Consider the following 18,779-nt stretch of genomic DNA (forward strand, 5'->3'; position numbering starts at 1 on the left):
TCAATAAAGATCCACGCAATACACACACAGATATATATATATATATATATATATATATTAGTGTGAAATGTCTATTTTGTTCTTTGTTTGAAATAATACAAGATATAAATTTATATGTTTTAAAGCTCGATTAGGATCGACCAATCTCGGTTGAACTTGAATTAAACTCGATTGGACTTAATTTGCATGACTGCGAACTTGAGTTCGAGTAAGGCAAAAAAAAAAAGAAAAATCAAATTCAAACTCGAGCTTTTAAATTTTTTTAACTCAAATCGAGTACGAGTAGACTTGAATAGTGTACTGCTCCAATTTGACTGACGCACCCCTAGTGCCAAACTCATCTTGCATACATATTACATAGTTAAATGACTTGTGAAAACGTTCATTTTTGTGAAAATATGATTGAGTTTGGTGCAAGTTTACTTGATCAAATAGTTTGGTTAGCAAAATATCATTCGTTTGGTTGATTATTTTGGTAACAAAGTCGTTGTTTAAAAAAAATGCATAGCATTAACGATTCAACCGTTTGTTGATTGATCTAATTCCACACCAATCTCGACCAACCCTCTAATTTTAATCGCATGATATGTCAAGGAGCCAAATTGATTCAAAAGAATTAAGCTGTTAGTGTATTCAAATACTACTTACTTCTATGTTTTTGAAGAATTTTTTTTTTTTAAAAAAAAAAGAAATAACACGCCATTAGTTTCATTGACAGAGTAGTAGTTTAACTTTTGGGCTGCACTTATCATCGAGTTGACTATAGCAGATTCAATTGCTACAACTTAATAACTGCCGTTGAATAATGGATCAACTTAAAACAAATGGTAGCCAAAAGATAATATGATTTTTTAGATTTTTGACTAATCTGCGACAACATGATAGTACCATCGACCAAATATTTTCTTCTTGTAATAAATGTGAAGTTTATTGATCGTGAAATATAAAGGAAGAAAACTAGTTATATTCCTATATTCTCCCTGCCCGAAGCCCGAACCCCGAAGCCCCTCATCCAAACCATATGGCTCTTAGGATTTCCAATAGTCGTCAATCATTTTGATTCTTCCTCTATGATTGACAAAGCAAAATGTTCCATCCAAATCACAAAAATTACCACCACCATCAAATTCATCAACCCATATCTGTTCATCCATCCCGATAAGGAAGAGGCATCACATTGGGCCTACTCATCTCCTCGTGTTTACGCCTGTAGTCAATCCCTCCCTTGAAGATTCCCAGCGTCTTCGTGTCACCACCTAACTCCACCACCCCCAGCAGCTGAGTGTTACAGCTGACCTGCCCAATTTTCGATTTTCACCACCCAACCAACCCCTTCTGCCCCTCAACCCCACCGCCAACCACTCGTTTCTGCTCCTCTGGATTCCCTTCTCTGCTAATTTTTTCTTCCAACAATCTTGGCGGCTTTTCATCAAACTCCAACAATCTTGGCGGCTTTTCATCAAACGCCTGATGGACAATTCAAGTTCACCATCAATTGCACCAATTTCGCCATCCCGCCATCAAACCCATCCTAAACCCCTGGACATGTCTAACGCCTCCATGATCTCGGCAATTCTAGAGGACCCCACCAACTCCTCCCTTTTCGATTGGTCCGATTTTCTGGACTTCAACATCGACGTCGAGCCTTTTGCGTCTGCTCCTTTTGCCGCCGATCAACAACAGCAGGAGGGACCCGTCTCGCCCTCGGATTCGGATCAAGTTTCACCTCTGGCGGAGGATCCGGGGCGGGTTAGGAAGAGGGACCCGAGGCTGGTTTGCTCGAATTTCTTGGCGGGTCGGGTTCCCTGTGCTTGCCCGGAGTTAGATGAGAAGTTGGAGCTGGAAGAGGTGACGGCCCTTGGCGAGCCGGGCAAAAAGAGACCCCGGACCGTCAGGGTTCCGGCAGGGTCTAATGCCCGCTGCCAAGTGACGGGGTGTGGAGCTGATATCAGTGAACTTAAAGGATATCATAAGCGGCACCGGGTTTGTTTGCAGTGCGCCAATGCTGGTGCTGTAGTTCTTGATGGGCAGAGTAAGAGATATTGTCAACAGTGTGGCAAGTAAGTTTAGCTTAAATTCCTGCCTGCTGTCTGGCTTATTATAATAGTTATTTGCTGCTCAAAGATGCAATTTTTTGGTGATGGGAGTGAAGATTTTAGCGGAACGCATAATTCGTTACGTTCATATGTTCATTAAATGCCTGGGAATATGCTGAAAAATGGCATCTATATGGGATCACATTAGGTTCATCAATTTTTAATTTTTTTGGTTTTTTTTTTTTGAGAAGTCGTGGAAAGAAATACGCGAAATGGGAAATTTGAGATGGAGGGGATGCATGGACTAGCAATTAGTATGAAAATGAAGTTTTAGTATGGAGGTGGAGTTGACGGTGAACATGACTAGTGGGATCATTTGAGGATTAATCATTTATGGTACACTTTATAGAGGAGTTTGCTGAATTTCGCTTTTATGTGATAACCGGGGAAACTAAATTTTACTGGACTTGAGTCGTTAATATTGGCAGTTGGCACCATGGATTATTGATGTTGGTGTTGTAAGGTGTTCTCCTCATTCCTGAATGAGCATTTCCTTCTACTGTTGCACCATTATAAGTATTTAGGTAATAGGTGAAAATTGCATTCATGTTTGGTTGCACCTACTACAAGACACATGGAATGAGGACCTAATGACCTTAATTGATCTTAGCTGAAATAGGATCCAAAGTAAATGAATGTAGTTGACGAGACATTTATTACTGATGACAAAGTTATGCAGTTCAAATTTAAGCTTCTCCTTAGACATTTAAACAAGGATAGGGACTTTCAAAATAAGCTGGGAGTTAGTGGCTTAGTAGTGATAATACGCCAGATGGGGTGAAAGAAATGATTGATAGTAATTGGCAATACAAACCCAGAGGCGGTTGGGGTGGGGGGAGGGGATGAAAAGTTATTACTACGAGAAAAGGCAATAGAAAATTGGTGGTGATACTCAGGGTTTGTTTTCATTTGTTTAAAATAAGCTGATTATGACTTTGCTAAAGTTGTTAGTTATTTTAAGCTTTTGTTTTTTGCTTTTTTTTTTTCAACTAGTGATTTGGTCTGTTTAAGAGGAAGAAAAAGATGATTTTGAAAAGCACCTTGCGATGCTCCTATTATTAAGGGTTCAGTTTGAGATGTAGTCATGCCAAAGGAGTCTTCAGTGAACTGACGTAGAGTGCATCTAGAATTACAGCTCCATACTGCAGCTCCAGTTTTTAAAACAACGCAGACATTTGAAACTGTTTTTGTCAGATGACTTCAAATATTAACCATTTTCCCCACTTTTTCAGATACATTGCTCTCCTGATTAGTTGTTGATTCCATGGCTAAAATCGACTTTGTTCTTACACTTTGGGATATTATCTGATCAATTTTCGTTCAATACAGTTAATTATTATTTTTTTATATCTAAATTTCCATGAACATTGAGAACTCATCTTGTTATGATGCTTTTGTGCTCTGCGTACATAAGTTTTCTAGTCTCTGCTTAGTTAAGAGCGTATATTACTTCAGCCATAATTTTCAGATTGTTATTTGTTTAATCTGTGCATGTTAACTTTATATCTATGAATTGTCCAGTTTCCCTCCTTTTTTTTCTTTTATTTTGAGCTAGAGACAACCAGACTTAGACTTTTTGGAATTTTAAAACTAATTAGATTTCATGTTTTTTGTCTTCCAATTGACTCGAGTCATCAGTTAACAACGGAATTTGTTTTGAAGGTTTCATATTTTATCTGATTTTGATGAGGGCAAGCGTAGCTGTAGAAGGAAATTAGAGCGTCACAATAATAGACGACGAAGGAAACCCAATGATCCTAAAGGCACTGTTGAAACGGAACATCAGCAGACCACTGTGGCCGAAGATGTTAGCGGTGATGATGATGCAGGAAAAGGTATTATAGTTTTGAACCCACTTGTTAGAAGCATGAAAACCCCTGCTGTGTTTCTGCATTTTAAATATGCCGTTTGTGGTGCTAATCTTGTGGCTCGTCCTGTTATAGACTGGTCAATGGCAACAACACCGATTCAACACTGACAAATAAATACAGAAAAGCACTTGATTTTTCTATCTTGCAATGTCCCTCTTTCAATTCTTCCTATGCTTGCATCATGCAACATAGCTGTTTATTTTTTTCATGGCCTAAAAGAATTTTGCATGACACAGATGGCATTTGCTTGAGTAGTGAAAATGCAGAGAAGGAAACATTGTTGGAATCTGAAGGGCAACAGTCAACACTCTGCTCAGCTCATGATTCACAAAATATTCAGAACAATAGCATTGTAACTTCTGGTTCTTATGGTGACACCCAGATCTACGGAGAGAAAGAAAATCCTAAATACAGTCGCTCCCCGTCTTTCTGTGACAACAAAAATGCATTTTCTTCTGTGGTTGGTTTTCGTCAACTTTGTTGCTTAACGTCATGTACCTCCAAATTCTTCTTGCGAGCTTACTGAGTTAGTGTTTCCTGGTCTTGTGTTTGTTGTAGTGTCCTACTGGTCGCATCTCTTTCAAGCTTTATGATTGGAATCCTGCAGAATTTCCTCGACGACTCCGGCACCAAGTATTAAAGGATTATTATTACAGTTTAGTATATAAGTGCGAGGATGATGCATATTTCTGCAAAAGTATGTTACAATTTACTTGACTAAGGGCTGAATGTTCCTTGCAGATATTTCAATGGTTAGCTAGCATGCCTGTTGAATTGGAGGGATACATCCGCCCTGGCTGTACAATATTGACAGTGTTCATTGCAATGCCCAAGTTTATGTGGGTTAAGGTAGTGTATATGAAGTTTCACCCTATTGTCTTTGTCGTTATTTAACATCAACAAAGTTTAAAAATCAATAGCACACTAACTTTACTGAAAGATTAATTGCCTTTTTTTATCTGAACCTCTTTTTTTTTATGATAGATCACATTGTGCATTGATAATTCACTCGTTAACTCCTGTGAATGCTCTGCATTTAACATCGCAGGGTTATGGCCTCAGGAATTTGATGTCCTGGGTTCAAATCCACCCTTCCCCTTCCCTCCTTTTTAAATCCCACCCTTCCGTGCTATAAAAAATAAATAATTAAAAAAATCACTGAGTTATGGCCATGCTTTTTTATCCAGGTTGTGGATTCAAATGTCTAATTGATAGGACTTTTCCTTAATCTAACTCCTGCATTTAATTGCATTGAGCAGTTATCCGAGAAGCCAGCTGAGTGCTTGCACAACTTGGTTCTCTCTCCTGGAAGCATGCTATCTGGCCGGGACACTTTTCATATTTATCTTAACAACATGATATTCCGTGTGATAAAAGGTAACTTGTCAGTTTAGATATCATTTGCGATGGACCATCATATTTTACTTGCCATGTACTCATTTCCCTTGCAGTACTGCTTGTAAGGTATCCAAGGATTAACTACTATTTTGCCTTTTGATGGTTATGATCATGGCTACTATCTTTCACAAGACCATGGAGTAATTATTGGCTGACTCAGGGGTACTGCTATCAGTTGTCTCTGTGGCATACAACTTTGAACCACATGAAATTTTTAGGTCACACATTTTTTAAATGTAATAGATATTTACTTCACGTGGAACTTTTTTCTTAAATTTGCATTTGCACAAATTTCAAATTGCTTTGATATAATCCTTCATCATATAACACGGACAAAGATGTTAAGGGATTCTTGGTTCTGTCATAAAAAATATCATCTGTTTTCAGAACCCTGTCAAAAATAGGAAATAATCAAAGCCGGAAGTTGTTGTATGTGGAACTATAATCTCAAAATCAAGGTTAGGTTACTATTCTTAATCAGGATGACCTTTGTTATGTGGCTGCGATTTCCTATTTTAGAATGGTAGACCAGTATCCTTTAATATCAGGGTTTATTGCTATTGTACTTATAGAAGCAACCCTAGGAGTCTGACTCCTAAAACCTGAACTATACATATTGTAGTTCTTTGGCAAGGATATGGTTCTTTAAACCAGGACTTCATCAAGCTATAAAATCCTTGAATTTGCAGTAATTGTTCATTTAATTGTGTATTGAAACAGGTGGAAGTTCTCTCTTCAAAGTTAAGGTTAATGAGCAGGCTCCAAAGCTCCATCATGTTCATCCTACATGCTTTGAGGCTGGAAAGCCAATGGAGTTTGTTGCCTGTGGAAGTAACCTTCTTCCGTCTAAACTTCGGTATGTCACTGCAGCTTTACTTAAAGAGATAGTAGTAAAACTGTTTCTCTGCACTCATCTTGGACAATCACTCATATAATTATGCTAAGGCCAAATTATAAGGTGGAAAAATAACTGCTTCTAGTTTTGCCTCAGCCGGTTTGTGTGATGTAAGTTTATGTATTTTGATGTTTGTAGTTTCAAGGATAATACATGTGCTAGGGGTTTGAGAAAATACAAAGCTCCTTTTAAGAACAAGTATGATTGAAGCATGTGAGAGAACAGAAGGATTCATTTATTTAGTGGTTTTATTGAAGCCAAAAAGCTGCATCTTCACTAAAGTACCTTTAATATGCTGTTTCAAAGTGACTATGTAATTGCCTATGAATGTAGAATGTCAGCAAAGCGATGGTATAACTGTTGGTCGTACCATGCTTGCTTTGGTTCTTTTTGGAGATTATATGAATATAATGTGTGTTGTCCATGCAGGTTCCTTGTATCTTTCACGGGAAAATATCTAGCCCATGATCTTTGTGTTTCATCATCATGCGGTAAGACTGAAGGGGATGCTGGTAGCCTAAACCATCATTCATTCAAGATATCTGTTCCTCAAACAGAACCTGGAATCTTTGGCCCTGCATTTGTTGAGGTAGAACTTCCTGTAAATCCTCTTTGTAAATGACTGGACAATTGTATGTCTTAATATGTATCTATAGTTTTCTGATCATGACTTTCTTATTAAGAATACTTTGAGAAAAGATATAAATTCTACTTCTGATTATAGGCCCATTATTGTGGCTATACTAGGACTACTTATTTTGGAAATGCAAGAGGTTTTCTGAACTGAAATTTAGGTCCTTGAAACTTGTCTTTGTAGGTTGAGAATGAATTTGGCCTTTCGAATTTTATTCCTGTCCTTATCGGCGACAAAGAAATTTGTGCAGAAATGAATATAATGCAGCAAAGATTTGCTGCTAAACCATGTATTAAAGGACTACAGCTTTCGGCTACTAGTTCATGTGGAGTTTCTGACTTGAGACAAACAGAATTTTCAGAATTTATTATGGATGTAGCATGGTCACTGAAGAAGCCTGTCATGAAATCATCTACGCCATTTCTCACATCTGTGCAGATCAAAAGGTTTACTAATCTTTTGAATTTTCTAATAGAAAATGAGTCTACTGCCATACTGGACAGAGTGGTGTATTATACGAGAGTTTTGATCGACAATAATTTTGTTGCAACCAACATCACTGATGCTGATATGGAGCACTTGTGGATGAATTTGGACAAGGCAAGAGACATACTTTATCAGAAATTGCAACGAAATGAACATCAATTAAATAATTCAAGAAAGTTTTTGCTAGGGGAAAGGTCTTTCAATCGAACCTCCCTGGATCATATGTCATCTGTTGCAACATCAAACAGCCAGGTGAAGGCTTTTTCCACTGCCCCTAAATGGTTGTGGGTCATTTATGATCATTTAGGCGATTGATTACTGTGTCATCAAATTTGAAGGTTATGACTATCTGCTTATAATTGGATGTTGCCCTGTTAATTTTTCATGAACTTTTTGATGTCTTGGAGTACACTGGAGTCGACATTTTGAAAGCTGGACTCTCTTTTCCAAACATCCAAATTTTGAGTTTTGCACCAAGACTGGTGGAACTTCTTTATTCTTTTCCTTTTTGTTATTTTTCATGTTTTTTCCCTTCTGGGTACAGATTCCTGTCTAGACTCTAAGCAGCTGGAGCCTGTCCACTGGTGTCCTTTTCTATGCTGATTAAACATGTTTTCCTTTTTCTGAACGAGACATTGACTTTGAAATTGCAGGGTGAGGAGGTAACAAGTAAGGCAAAGTTAACTGCTAGAGTGGACATATCTTCTCACGAGGGAGGAACAACGGTCCCTCTTCTGACCGGAGAGGTGGTCATGAGAGTAAATGTTAGTGAACGTCCGGGAAAATCTTGCAGTCCTTTGTTGATTAAAACGGGATTTTCCTCTCGGCCTCTCATTTTTGCTGTAACCGCTGCTACTGTGTGTATTGGACTCTGTGCTGTCCTCTTCCACCCTGAGAAGGTTGGTGAAGTAGCCACGACTATTCGGAAGTGTTTGGAACAGAATTCGTAGTGTTGCAAGTTGCTCCAATCCAGAGCAAGTGTACCGAAATGTAGATGGAATGATACCGCAATGTACAGTAAAGATTTAGGGATTAAGGTGATTAATCACAAGGTGGTGAATGTTATATTCTTGCTTTGATGCTCGAAGTTGAGCTGGCTGTGGAATATGCAGCATTTGTATGGTTTTGGATGCACCCGACAAGTTGAAATAGTACTCAGGATGGCATGGAAACCGACGGTACATGGTTTCAATTGTTGGACGGATTGTTTTCCCTTGAAAAGACAGCTGGGTGTATCCATGATGCTCTTGTATTTTGTTCTTAAACGTTGTACCAATAGTAGATTTCTCTTTTTTTCTGTATCAAGTTTTGGTAGAATAGAAATGTTTATGTTTTTACGGTCCTAGCTACTCAGTTCATGACATAAAAATAATTTCAAGTGTCACTTAATAGTGTGTTCTTTACTTGGAACTGTGAGTAGCTTCATTATTTATTTATTTATTTATTTATGTTCTGTATTGATTATGGGGAATATATATAATTTTCCTAATACTCTTGTATCCCAGAAATTCGAATACTTGGCTGTCCAAATTTCCTTTTAAAGATTTGAATTTCTGCAATTTCATATGAATTTTTGGCTGTTCAATTTGACTGGCACAGGAACAAGGATTTCTTTTGCTTTAAGAACTCGATAGCACTTATGAAAGGAACCCTGAAAGCTAATGATAATAATCATATAGATGCCTTAAAAAGAAAGAAAAGGGAAAAAAAATTCAGCACAGAACTTTGATGAACGAGTTCATGTGCTTCTGAACTTTGATTACTAATACCAGAACATATTTTCTCCTCTCCTTCGTATTTGCGGCTGGCATCTCACCTATTGTTCCCTTCTCTGGGATTCAGAGCTTTAGCTGGCCAAAATGTTTGGTCCAAATATGGTTGGGTTTGGGCTCATTTGTATGTTTAGACATGAATTTCACATGCTCAAAATATTTTTGGGAAAATCGTTCAAAACTATTATTTCCGGCGCATTGCTTTATGTACTTAAAAGAAAGAGTGCAACTACTGAAAAAACTAGACGCAAGCTTGAGTGGTCCGTGTGTGTTTGGATAGTCGATTATTTGCACAAATTTATTTGTTCACATCATAAATATATTTTTAATTATCTTTTTATTTTACAGTCATTACATTAAGAAAGCGTTACTGTAATTTTTTTTTAAAAAAATTATTCTAAATAATCTACTATCCAAATTGTTTCCAACTGTGAAATTTTACTTTATTTATTTATATTTATTGTCATTATTATTGTTGTTGTTGTTGGTTCGATAGATAGCGTGTCATTGTCAAGATATGAGCAAGTAAACACATGAATTTGTTCACAACAAGAGACTTTAGCTAAACTTGGCTTTGTGTCCTTGTCTAAACTCTAATGTCGCCAAAAAGTAACATGATCGTCAATTCAAGTCATCTATATGTTCTCATGGATTCAAAGCTCAAGCAATTGATATGCCCATCGAATCTTAAGAATGCATGTATTAAGTTCACTAATTTAATACACCAATAATTGGAAGACAACTTGGTATTTAATTTGTTTTCCACACACCCCCACCACCCCCGCGGAAATGGGGCAGGGACGGTCAGCAGTATGACCGTCCCTGAACGGTTAATGGTCACGATCTGGTCTCAAAAATTTGTGCGGCTGAGATTACAAGTTGTAACTCGATTTCCACGCCATGTGTGGGTCCCACAAAAAATTACTCTAAAGTTACGCGATGTGCAATAAAAGTTACACGATGTACAAAGAAAGTTACGCGCAGTTAAAAATGGCCTGCAACCGTCCGTGCCCCGAGCCCCCCACAATAATTGGAAGACAACTTGGTATGCCCATCAGTGATGGTGCAGTAAAGAAAGATTGACGTCATGATTACTTCCTGCATCTCTCGCAAATGATTTTGTGACACAAAAGTCCATGCAAAGTTGTTACAGAAAGTTCAGAAACTAGCTAGCTAGAGCTAAGATGGGAGGGTGGTGTTATCAGTTATGTCATCTCTGAAAGATCTTGGACTCTGGAAGGTACTAATAAGTCTAATCTAACAATATGCTGGGCCCTTATATGCCCGCAACTCGAATGTCTTTTGGCCAACTGTGATGAACATTGAACATACACAAAAAGAAAAAAAAAAAAAAAAGGTGGTTCTTGTTATTCCCAGAATTGAAAAGTTGGTCCATGCTTTCAGGGGATGGATTTGGCCACTATTGGGGGGCCAGCCAACTCTGGAATTTGGTTTATTTCTTGTCTTGATTTAAAATGGCAACTTTGGACCTCCTTAACTTAATTTTTAACAATTCCCCACAATTTCATCTGAATTTTTTTTTTTGATATTGCCGTCCTTGTATCCATATTTAATTTAAATTATGAAACTACCGGGCATTAATTTGTAAGTCTGAACTCGAAGTTCTTGAGTATCAAGAACCATTAGTTAAATAAACTGTTCACTGCACGGGTCGTCGGATAGGCATAAAAAGAGTAATTAGATGAATGCAGGAAATCAAGAAATAGGCCCGTTTGAGTTGCTATTTTCTGGAGTATTCGTAAAAAAAAAATTATTATTATAGTGATTTAACGTATATAACTTAAAATGGTAATCAAAAAATGTGTTTATATAAGACATAAAAACCTTGATTTTGGCATTGATCGATGCAGTACTGTAAAATTATGGCATGCTTGCTAAATTCTGTATAACTTAGTGTTCATTCTAAAGGGATGATGTTTATTTTCTTGTAGCAAGTTGATCCACTTGTTTGCTATTTTCTGGAGCCTTTGTAAAAAATAAAAAGAAGTATTGTAGCGGTTTAACTTACATAATGTAAAATGGTGATTGAAAAATGTGTTCATATAAAATATAAAAATCTTGATTTTGGCATTGATAGATGCAGTGCTGTAAAATTATGGCATACTTACTAAATTCTGTATAACTTAGGCCCCGTTTGGCAAGTGAGTTTTTTGGGTGTTTGTCTAAAACTTTACTGTAGCTTATTATAGAAGTTTTTAAAAAAAAATTTTGGATTTTTTGAGGTTACTGTAACTAAAGTTTTTAAAAAACTTGTAGCAGACAAACTTGGCAAAAAACTCAAGCGCCAAACAGGGCCTTAGTGTTCATTCTAAAGGGATGATGTTTATTTTCTTGTAGAAAGTTGATCCACTTGTTTGGTTCTAGTTTATCTTCTTTTTTTTTTCTTTTTTTTCTTTTTTTTGTCTTCGACAGACAATTGATTTGGTGTTACCACTTGCCAAGCCCATTCCCTTTCAAAATTTGTTCTGTGGTGCTCACTTCATAAATTCGAAATTGACAATGAGATGAGATGTGACCAAAGTAGTTAGACCTGTACAACAGCCTCACACGAAGACAAAAGGATTCTGTGGCACTGATCATCTTAACGTTGAATAGTAAGCAAATCGTTGACCGCCAAGTCGGATCTGAGTAATCCAAGGATTTTCTCTAATAAAATAGACAATAATGATAATACTATTTCCACTATTTTCTAAGCCAGCCCATTTTCCTAATAGAAGTAAATTGATCAAATGGTCCTCAAAAAAAGAATCCAATGTCTTCTACTTCTTAAATCTTGATCATTTGTTTTCTGTTTAGGACTTAGTAATTTTTTGATTTTACAATTCCTCCCACTTTACCAGGCAATTTAACCCTTTCCGACTTTGTAATTTATCATATCATATGTTTAAAGGGCCTGTTCTAAATTGAATGAGTAAATGGGGTGCTGAAACCACACTTTGAAATATTGAATTTTGTCAAATCCAATTTCACTAATTTATTTTTTACCTTTGCTATTCCGGTAGATTGTATTTGGAGCTTTTTAAAGGAATTAAACTTTGCATGTGGAAAAACCCTTTTTTTATAATCATAAAAACATTTGCACTGAGCCTTTTACTATATATATATTTTTTCCTTTGTTAATAAATTTGTTCAATTCTTACTTGTAACTTTTCTGTCCTTTAGCATCGATTAAAAAAAAGTTGGGAGACCGAAAGGATTGTATACAATAATATAAACCTCTATAAGAGATTTGTTCAAAAGAAAAAAAAAAGGCTTTTAAGTAGATATTTATATAACTTTTTTTTTTTTTGATATAACTTAAAAGAAAGTATCTGGGAAGGTTATATAATTACAATATAGTTTGGAGGATCAAGGGAGTCGGACGAATTTACTCTTTTAGGACAATCTGATTTCACGGGCAAAACGACAATATCTCCAGTCCCATCCCACTCCGATATTCCTAACTCCAAATCAGAAGAAAACAACAAGGTTGCAGATTCCATATGCCAGTGCATGGCTAAAAAGCCTAAAATGGCACGCCCGCCTCAGTCAACAGGTCAAGTTGGTCTGACAAGATCACACGTCAGTGACAGCTTTTCCTATCCCGGCTTCTTACAGATTTTTCAAATATCTTATGCTTTTTTTTTTTTTTAACGAACATCCAATCATTGATTGATGAGTAAACAATCTGGGAAGTTCCTGAGATGTCATTGTTGTCCATTTTGGCTCTTGATCTATTTTTTATCCTCGATTGACCCCTAAACAATTAAAATGTATAGTTTAAGGACTTTAGGCCATGTTAAACCTTCGGAATCCAAGGGCATTTTTATCCGACCATAATCAAAAGCATTGAGAACTTAACATTCATCAAGAGGGATATGAAAAATCTGATGAAACTTTGGCACTCGGATATGAAATCAATGAATTAAGGAATTTTATAGAGAAATTTGATGAAGAGTTTTCTTTTTTCAAAACTTCTACTCCTGCTATCGATGCTTTTGATTAAGTTTTCGATGCTTTTGATTATTGTTGAGCAACATTGGCCCTTAATTTCGTCTGGATTTTTGTCTAAAATGGCAAGAATCCCTTAAACTATACATTTTGAAATGCTCAAGGGCTAGTTGGAGACAAAAAATAGATCAGAGGGGTCAAAGTGGACAACAATGATAGTTTTGGGTTACTAGATTTTTTACTCATCATTGATTCATGAGACCATCAATACCGTAATTATCTAGCCAGGAACCTCAGGCTTGCATGTTATCTAAGTACTATATAGAGGCCTCAAGAAACCTCAGTCTCATGCACCCCTTACCACTTTCTCATCTCCACATAGACTAGTTAGCTTTTCTTTCTTGAAGCTGTAGTATTAGCTGCTGCATTGAGATTTTTGTAGACATGGCTACTGATCAATTTAAGGATATTGAAAATGGTATTAGTCATAACAATATTCTGGAGGATTTGGAGAAGCCCTTTATTCAGAATGGAAAAATGGTCGTTTCTGAAGATAGTTCATCAGAGGCAGATAAAGAAAATGGTTCAATTGCCATGGTGCTGTTGAGCACATGCGTAGCTGTCTGCGGTTCCTTCGAGTTCGGATCGTGTGTAAGTATTATTTTCTAGGTGTTTTTCGTTTCTTGCTGCTGAAAACAGTTTCTTGAATCTCAAAAGGAATCCGTATTAACATGTTTCGTTTCTTCTTGTTGCGTCGTCTTGATCAGGACTACCAAAAAAATCAGTTAAAAAAAAAAGGAACAAAAATAGGTTATTTAGCTTAAGCTAATTCTTTTGCAGGTGGGATACTCAGCGCCTACTCAATCTGCTATCAGGGAAGATTTAAATCTATCTCTAGCAGAGGTATGTCATTCTTTTACAGAAATTCTGTTCGATAGAGGAAAAGTGGTCTCAGTTTCAGTTGAATGGAGCTCAATTATTTGCTACTTTTGTTGCAGTTCTCTATGTTTGGTTCTATATTAACAATTGGCGCTATGATCGGAGGAATCACAAGCGGCAGAATTGCAGACTTCGTTGGCCGGAAAGGGGTATGTGCAGTTGAATGCTATTTTATTGCTTCTTTTGATAACAAATTGAAAAATTTGTAAGGGTTAATAAGTTAGATTTTGTGAATCTGGAGGAATCAGAAAAAGCAAGTTGTATTGTCCCTTTGTTCTTGCAATTTTCTTTAGCAGCCTCATAAGTATAATTTTTTCATGTGCTTGTTGATTAGGCAATGAGAATATCAGCTGTCTTCTGTGTCATTGGATGGCTTGCAGTCTATTTTTCTACGGTACGCGTCTTATTTACTCTTCTGTCTTCAATTAGAATACAGTGTTCAACTGCAAGGACCACATAGTACGGTATGGAAGAATAAGTATGTAAAATTATTCTCTGGTATGATACAGGGTGCTTTGATCCTGGATTTTGGAAGGTTCTGCACAGGATATGGGATTGGAATATTTTCTTATGCAGTAAGTGCTTATTTGATCTTGTAAATCAGCAGTGAAAAGGAATTTACTTACATATTTCATAGATAAGTTCATTAAATTTGGATCATTTTGGCGCTTGATGTTTCTACCTTGTCTTACATATTGAATAGGTCCCCGTGTTTATAGCTGAAATAGCTCCAAAGAATCTTCGAGGAGGTCTAGCAACCATAAATCAGGTTGGAGAAGCATAACATCTCGTTTGCTATTTCTCTTGCTGAATTATTCATGAAGAGCAGGTGTTCATTGACATAAAATCCCACCTTCCCTCGTTTGTTCTGCAGCTCATGATTGTTTCCGGTTCATCAGTTGCATACTTGCTAGGAACCGTCGTATCATGGCAAACTCTAGCCCTGACCGGTAAGTTTGAAACAATTACTATATGTTTTTGGAAGTAAATAATTAGGATTTTTGACAACGAAGTTAGATGAATCATGGAAGAAAAAATTTGATTATTGATTTTATTTACTTGAAGGTATTCTTCCATGCATTGTCCTGTTTGTGGGCCTATTCTTCACCCCTGAGTCACCTAGATGGCTGGTAAGATTCCATGAAATGAACATTTATTCTACTGCATTTTAACATCAGAAATAGGTTTATTGAATGAGATATTGCACTTGCAGGCAAATGTTGGTCGAGAGAAAGATTTTCTGGTTGCCTTGAGGAGGCTTCGTGGCAAAGATGCTGACATTACTCGCGAAGCTGCAGAAATTGAAGTATATACCTCTCTGCGTATCTTCACAGATTTGAATTTATTTTTATGGTATGAGTCAGTATAAATTTAATGGTAGCCTAATAATCTTACTCTTTCACTGGCAGGCTTATAATGTTACTCTTCGAAGCCTTCCAAAATCTCGAATGCTGGATTTGTTCGACAGAAAATACATACGTTCTGTAATGGTAAGAAACTTCTTCAATCTGATTTAAGTTTTCAGTCATGCATTTTAATATCTGTCTATTTAAGCTAACTGTTCCTAAAATTTCTTTTGTTCAGATTGGTGTGGGACTAATGGTATTCCAACAGTTCATTGGAATAAATGGAATAAGTTTCTATGCTAGCGAAACCTTTGCAGAAGCTGGTAATTTAGAATTTTGAGTGTGTTATTATCTACCTAAAGTGATGATTCTGAAGTTGGTCATTAATAATCATCCATGTCCAAAACTGCAGGGCTTTCTTCGGGTAAGACAGGAACAGTGGCCTATGCCATAGTCCAGGTGTGTTGATAAATGGTGTATATCAGGAATCATTGAAAATCCAAAATGCGCGAAATCTCAGTATCTAAACTGGCTAATTTTATGTTGTAGGTACTCCTAACCGTTGTTGGAGCCTTGTTGATGGACAAATCTGGAAGAAGACCGCTTCTAATGGTGAGTGCCTGTTCTCCACTGCATCTCCTTGGTTTGGCAGCATATTTCGTACAGAAATTTAGTAACGATAGTCTTGCATTATCAGGTGTCAGCATCAGGCACATTCATTGGCTGCTTCTTGACTGGTGCTTCTTTCTATCTCAAGGTAAGTTTTAAGGGGAATGTAAGATCACTTCTAGTTTCGAGTTCATGTTTAATTCAAGATTTTTTACTGCATTCTTCCTTTACTGGATCAGGGCCAGAATTTATTGCTTGAATGGGTGCCATTGCTTGCTGTCTCTGGAGTACTGGTACATTCTCAACTATTGTAGTTGCAGGATTTTCTTGTGAACCTATCATTAATGAAGTGCCATATTTTCCTCCCATTAATCAGATTTACATAGCAGCGTTCTCAATTGGAATGGGAGCTGTCCCATGGGTGATAATGTCAGAGGTAACCTAGTTAGATTCAACTCAAAAATTGCATCCCAGAGTAATTCAACTCCATCCAGAAACATGACATTTCCTCTTGCAGATTTTCCCAATAAACGTGAAGGGTGCTGCTGGAAGCCTGGTGGTGCTGGTGAACTGGATAGGTGCTTGGGCAGTTTCCTTCACTTTCAACTTTCTCATGAGCTGGAGTTCCACAGGTAGACAAAATTTTCCTGGAATGAATGCTACTTTCCAGCATATAACAGTTGGATGGATTCCCCTGTATGCATTGCTCTTTGACTGACCCTACATCTTTTTGGACGCTCATTCACAGGGACATTCTTCATCTATGCTGGATTCTGTGTTCTTACTGTACTGTTTGTGGCAAGATTAGTGCCAGAAACCAAGGGTAAAACACTGGAGGAGGTTCAGGCCTCCATTAACGGATAGAATTGGTAGATCATTGTATTACTTGATGAGGGTTCAGACATCTGAGTGAGATTTCAGCAAAATTTATCATCACATATGATCAGATTTTATAGTGAGCAAAAGTCGAAGCAAAATTTACATCATGCAACAAAGCTGGCCGAAATCTCCTTCTTGACAAATGCATATTTCAGCTCCTGGCAATAATGGTGAACAACCATGTTACTGGAATTTGCAGGAAGTGTTCCAGCATTCTGAGATTTCGACAGAACACAATAGCAGGATGGCACGGTAGGATAGATAAAGAGTTTTTCATGTAACTCGAAATGTCGTTGCAGTTATGCAGAATCGATGAATTTTTTTTTTCTTTCTCTCAAATTAGTTCCACTCACTCTTCAGCAAGGCATTAAGCCATCAACCGAACAAGGATTCATCATGCGCTACACGGGTGGTCTTTCTCATGATCTCATCATCCCATGAATAATTCAGCATGTGGGATGGAGATTCATCTGAATGGGCAGCACGGGTGGTCTTTTCATGAATCCCATGAATAATTCAGCATGTGGGATGGAGAATCTTGAATGGGCAGCTCAGTTCTGAATTTTTCTCAGGGAGCCAGCACTAGTCCAGCCCAGTCTTGAGTTATCGACGAGTGGGCTGATTTTGAGAACAATCGAAAAATTCAAAGCACAGAAAAAGGAAAAAAAGGAAAAATGTTATATGCTCACACATTTCAGAATTCTTTTATGCTCGCTCTCTGTAGTTGACTTCAGATACAATGAAACTGGGGATGGGCAGCAATGTGCAGATATCACATAGGGGCGCGCGGATATTATTTTTTTTAAAAAATAAATAAAGATTTCCGGTCAGAATTGGGTCAGCAATTCAGAATAAGGAGCCTATGAGGGCCACGGTAACCTACACCTACCAAGTTTAATATTGTCAATAGGTTCGAGTCAGTTTAAACCCGAAAAAAGTTCACAAAATCTAATATTTAATTGAGTTAGAGTTTAAACTTGAATCTTAAATTCGAATTAAATGTGAACTAAATTTGGATTTTAGTAAATTCAGACCTGAATAAGACTAGACTCGTTTATAGACACAAAATATAGTAATATTTATAATTTATAATTATACATATTACAACATAAAATATTAATAACTTATGTATAAATTTATAGTAATTCATAATTATTAATTATGTCTATAATTATGAACTTGGGTTGAGTCCAATTTGAGTTCGAAACTCATATAAAAGTGTTAATTTTCTAAACTCATATAAAAATGGTAAGTTTTCACTATATCACTCAAGTTTGGTCAAGGTGACCAAAACATCAATTGACAAATGGGCTTTACTTGGAGCATAATTTCTTATTTGGAGGTTTAATTGAAATCCACCCTTGGACATTTTGTCGAAAGTATTCTGCCTAAATAGTGAAATAGGAAACATATAATATCTTTATTGAAAATTAACATCTGTGATATTGAGGGCCTTGAAAAAATACCATACTTAAATTTTCTAACAAGAAAGTTTACTTTTTTAGGTGATTTACATGTCTCAAATGTGAAAACATAGATGACATAAACAATTTTTACATCCTTAACGTTGCCAACTAAACTAATTTAAGTATTGGACAAGGGCAACTACACTCCCAAGATTTTGGAAAATATAATTTTTTTTCCTCTAGAGTATAGGTATCTTTAGTGAGGTCATTCCCAAAAAATATACATATGTACAATTGTGCAGACATGAAACTATTATGGGTCTATTTATCTATTTTGTAAATAATTGAGGCCAAATCGTAAAATAATAAACACATGGTGAGTAATGTAATTCAGACGACAGAGGGTAAAAACGTAAAATCTCGGCCTAGAAAATGGTCAAAGTTAGAAATTGGAAAAACTATTTAGCGCGAAGTTGAAAATCATTAGTAAAATGGAG

The 18,779-nt window shown here is 36.7% G+C and overlaps 2 protein-coding genes across 3 annotated transcripts; both read left to right on the forward strand.

Annotated features, from left to right (window-relative positions):
• Positions 1-1,047: 1,047 nt before the first annotated feature.
• On the forward strand, positions 1,048-8,783 carry LOC113764834 (squamosa promoter-binding-like protein 7). Its single transcript, XM_027308848.1, has 10 exons — positions 1,048-2,060; positions 3,759-3,931; positions 4,204-4,427; positions 4,526-4,600; positions 4,709-4,816; positions 5,227-5,344; positions 6,086-6,221; positions 6,690-6,849; positions 7,078-7,632; positions 8,034-8,783. Exons 1-10 carry the CDS (start codon positions 1,471-1,473, stop codon positions 8,328-8,330), a joined length of 2,436 nt encoding a protein of 811 aa, XP_027164649.1. The 5' UTR covers positions 1,048-1,470; the 3' UTR covers positions 8,331-8,783.
• Positions 8,784-13,393: 4,610 nt separating this feature from the next.
• On the forward strand, positions 13,394-17,215 carry LOC113765082 (sugar transporter ERD6-like 16). 2 transcript variants are annotated; one of them, XM_027309133.1, is made up of 18 exons: positions 13,394-13,754; positions 13,944-14,006; positions 14,102-14,191; positions 14,377-14,436; positions 14,552-14,617; positions 14,746-14,811; positions 14,917-14,992; positions 15,108-15,172; positions 15,256-15,348; positions 15,446-15,532; positions 15,627-15,711; positions 15,801-15,847; positions 15,938-16,000; positions 16,086-16,145; positions 16,237-16,290; positions 16,374-16,433; positions 16,515-16,629; positions 16,746-17,215. In XM_027309133.1, exons 1-18 carry the CDS (start codon positions 13,548-13,550, stop codon positions 16,859-16,861), a joined length of 1,473 nt encoding a protein of 490 aa, XP_027164934.1. In that variant the 5' UTR covers positions 13,394-13,547; the 3' UTR covers positions 16,862-17,215. The 2 variants fall into 2 exon arrangements, with proteins under 2 accessions (XP_027164934.1, XP_027164935.1); XM_027309134.1 differs by having other exon boundaries at positions 13,395-13,754; positions 15,452-15,532.
• The last annotated feature ends 1,564 nt before the right edge of the window (positions 17,216-18,779 follow it).

Source organism: Coffea eugenioides, chromosome 3 (genome assembly GCF_003713205.1).
Source record: "Coffea eugenioides isolate CCC68of chromosome 3, Ceug_1.0, whole genome shotgun sequence".
Classification (NCBI taxonomy): Eukaryota; Viridiplantae; Streptophyta; class Magnoliopsida; order Gentianales; family Rubiaceae; genus Coffea; species Coffea eugenioides.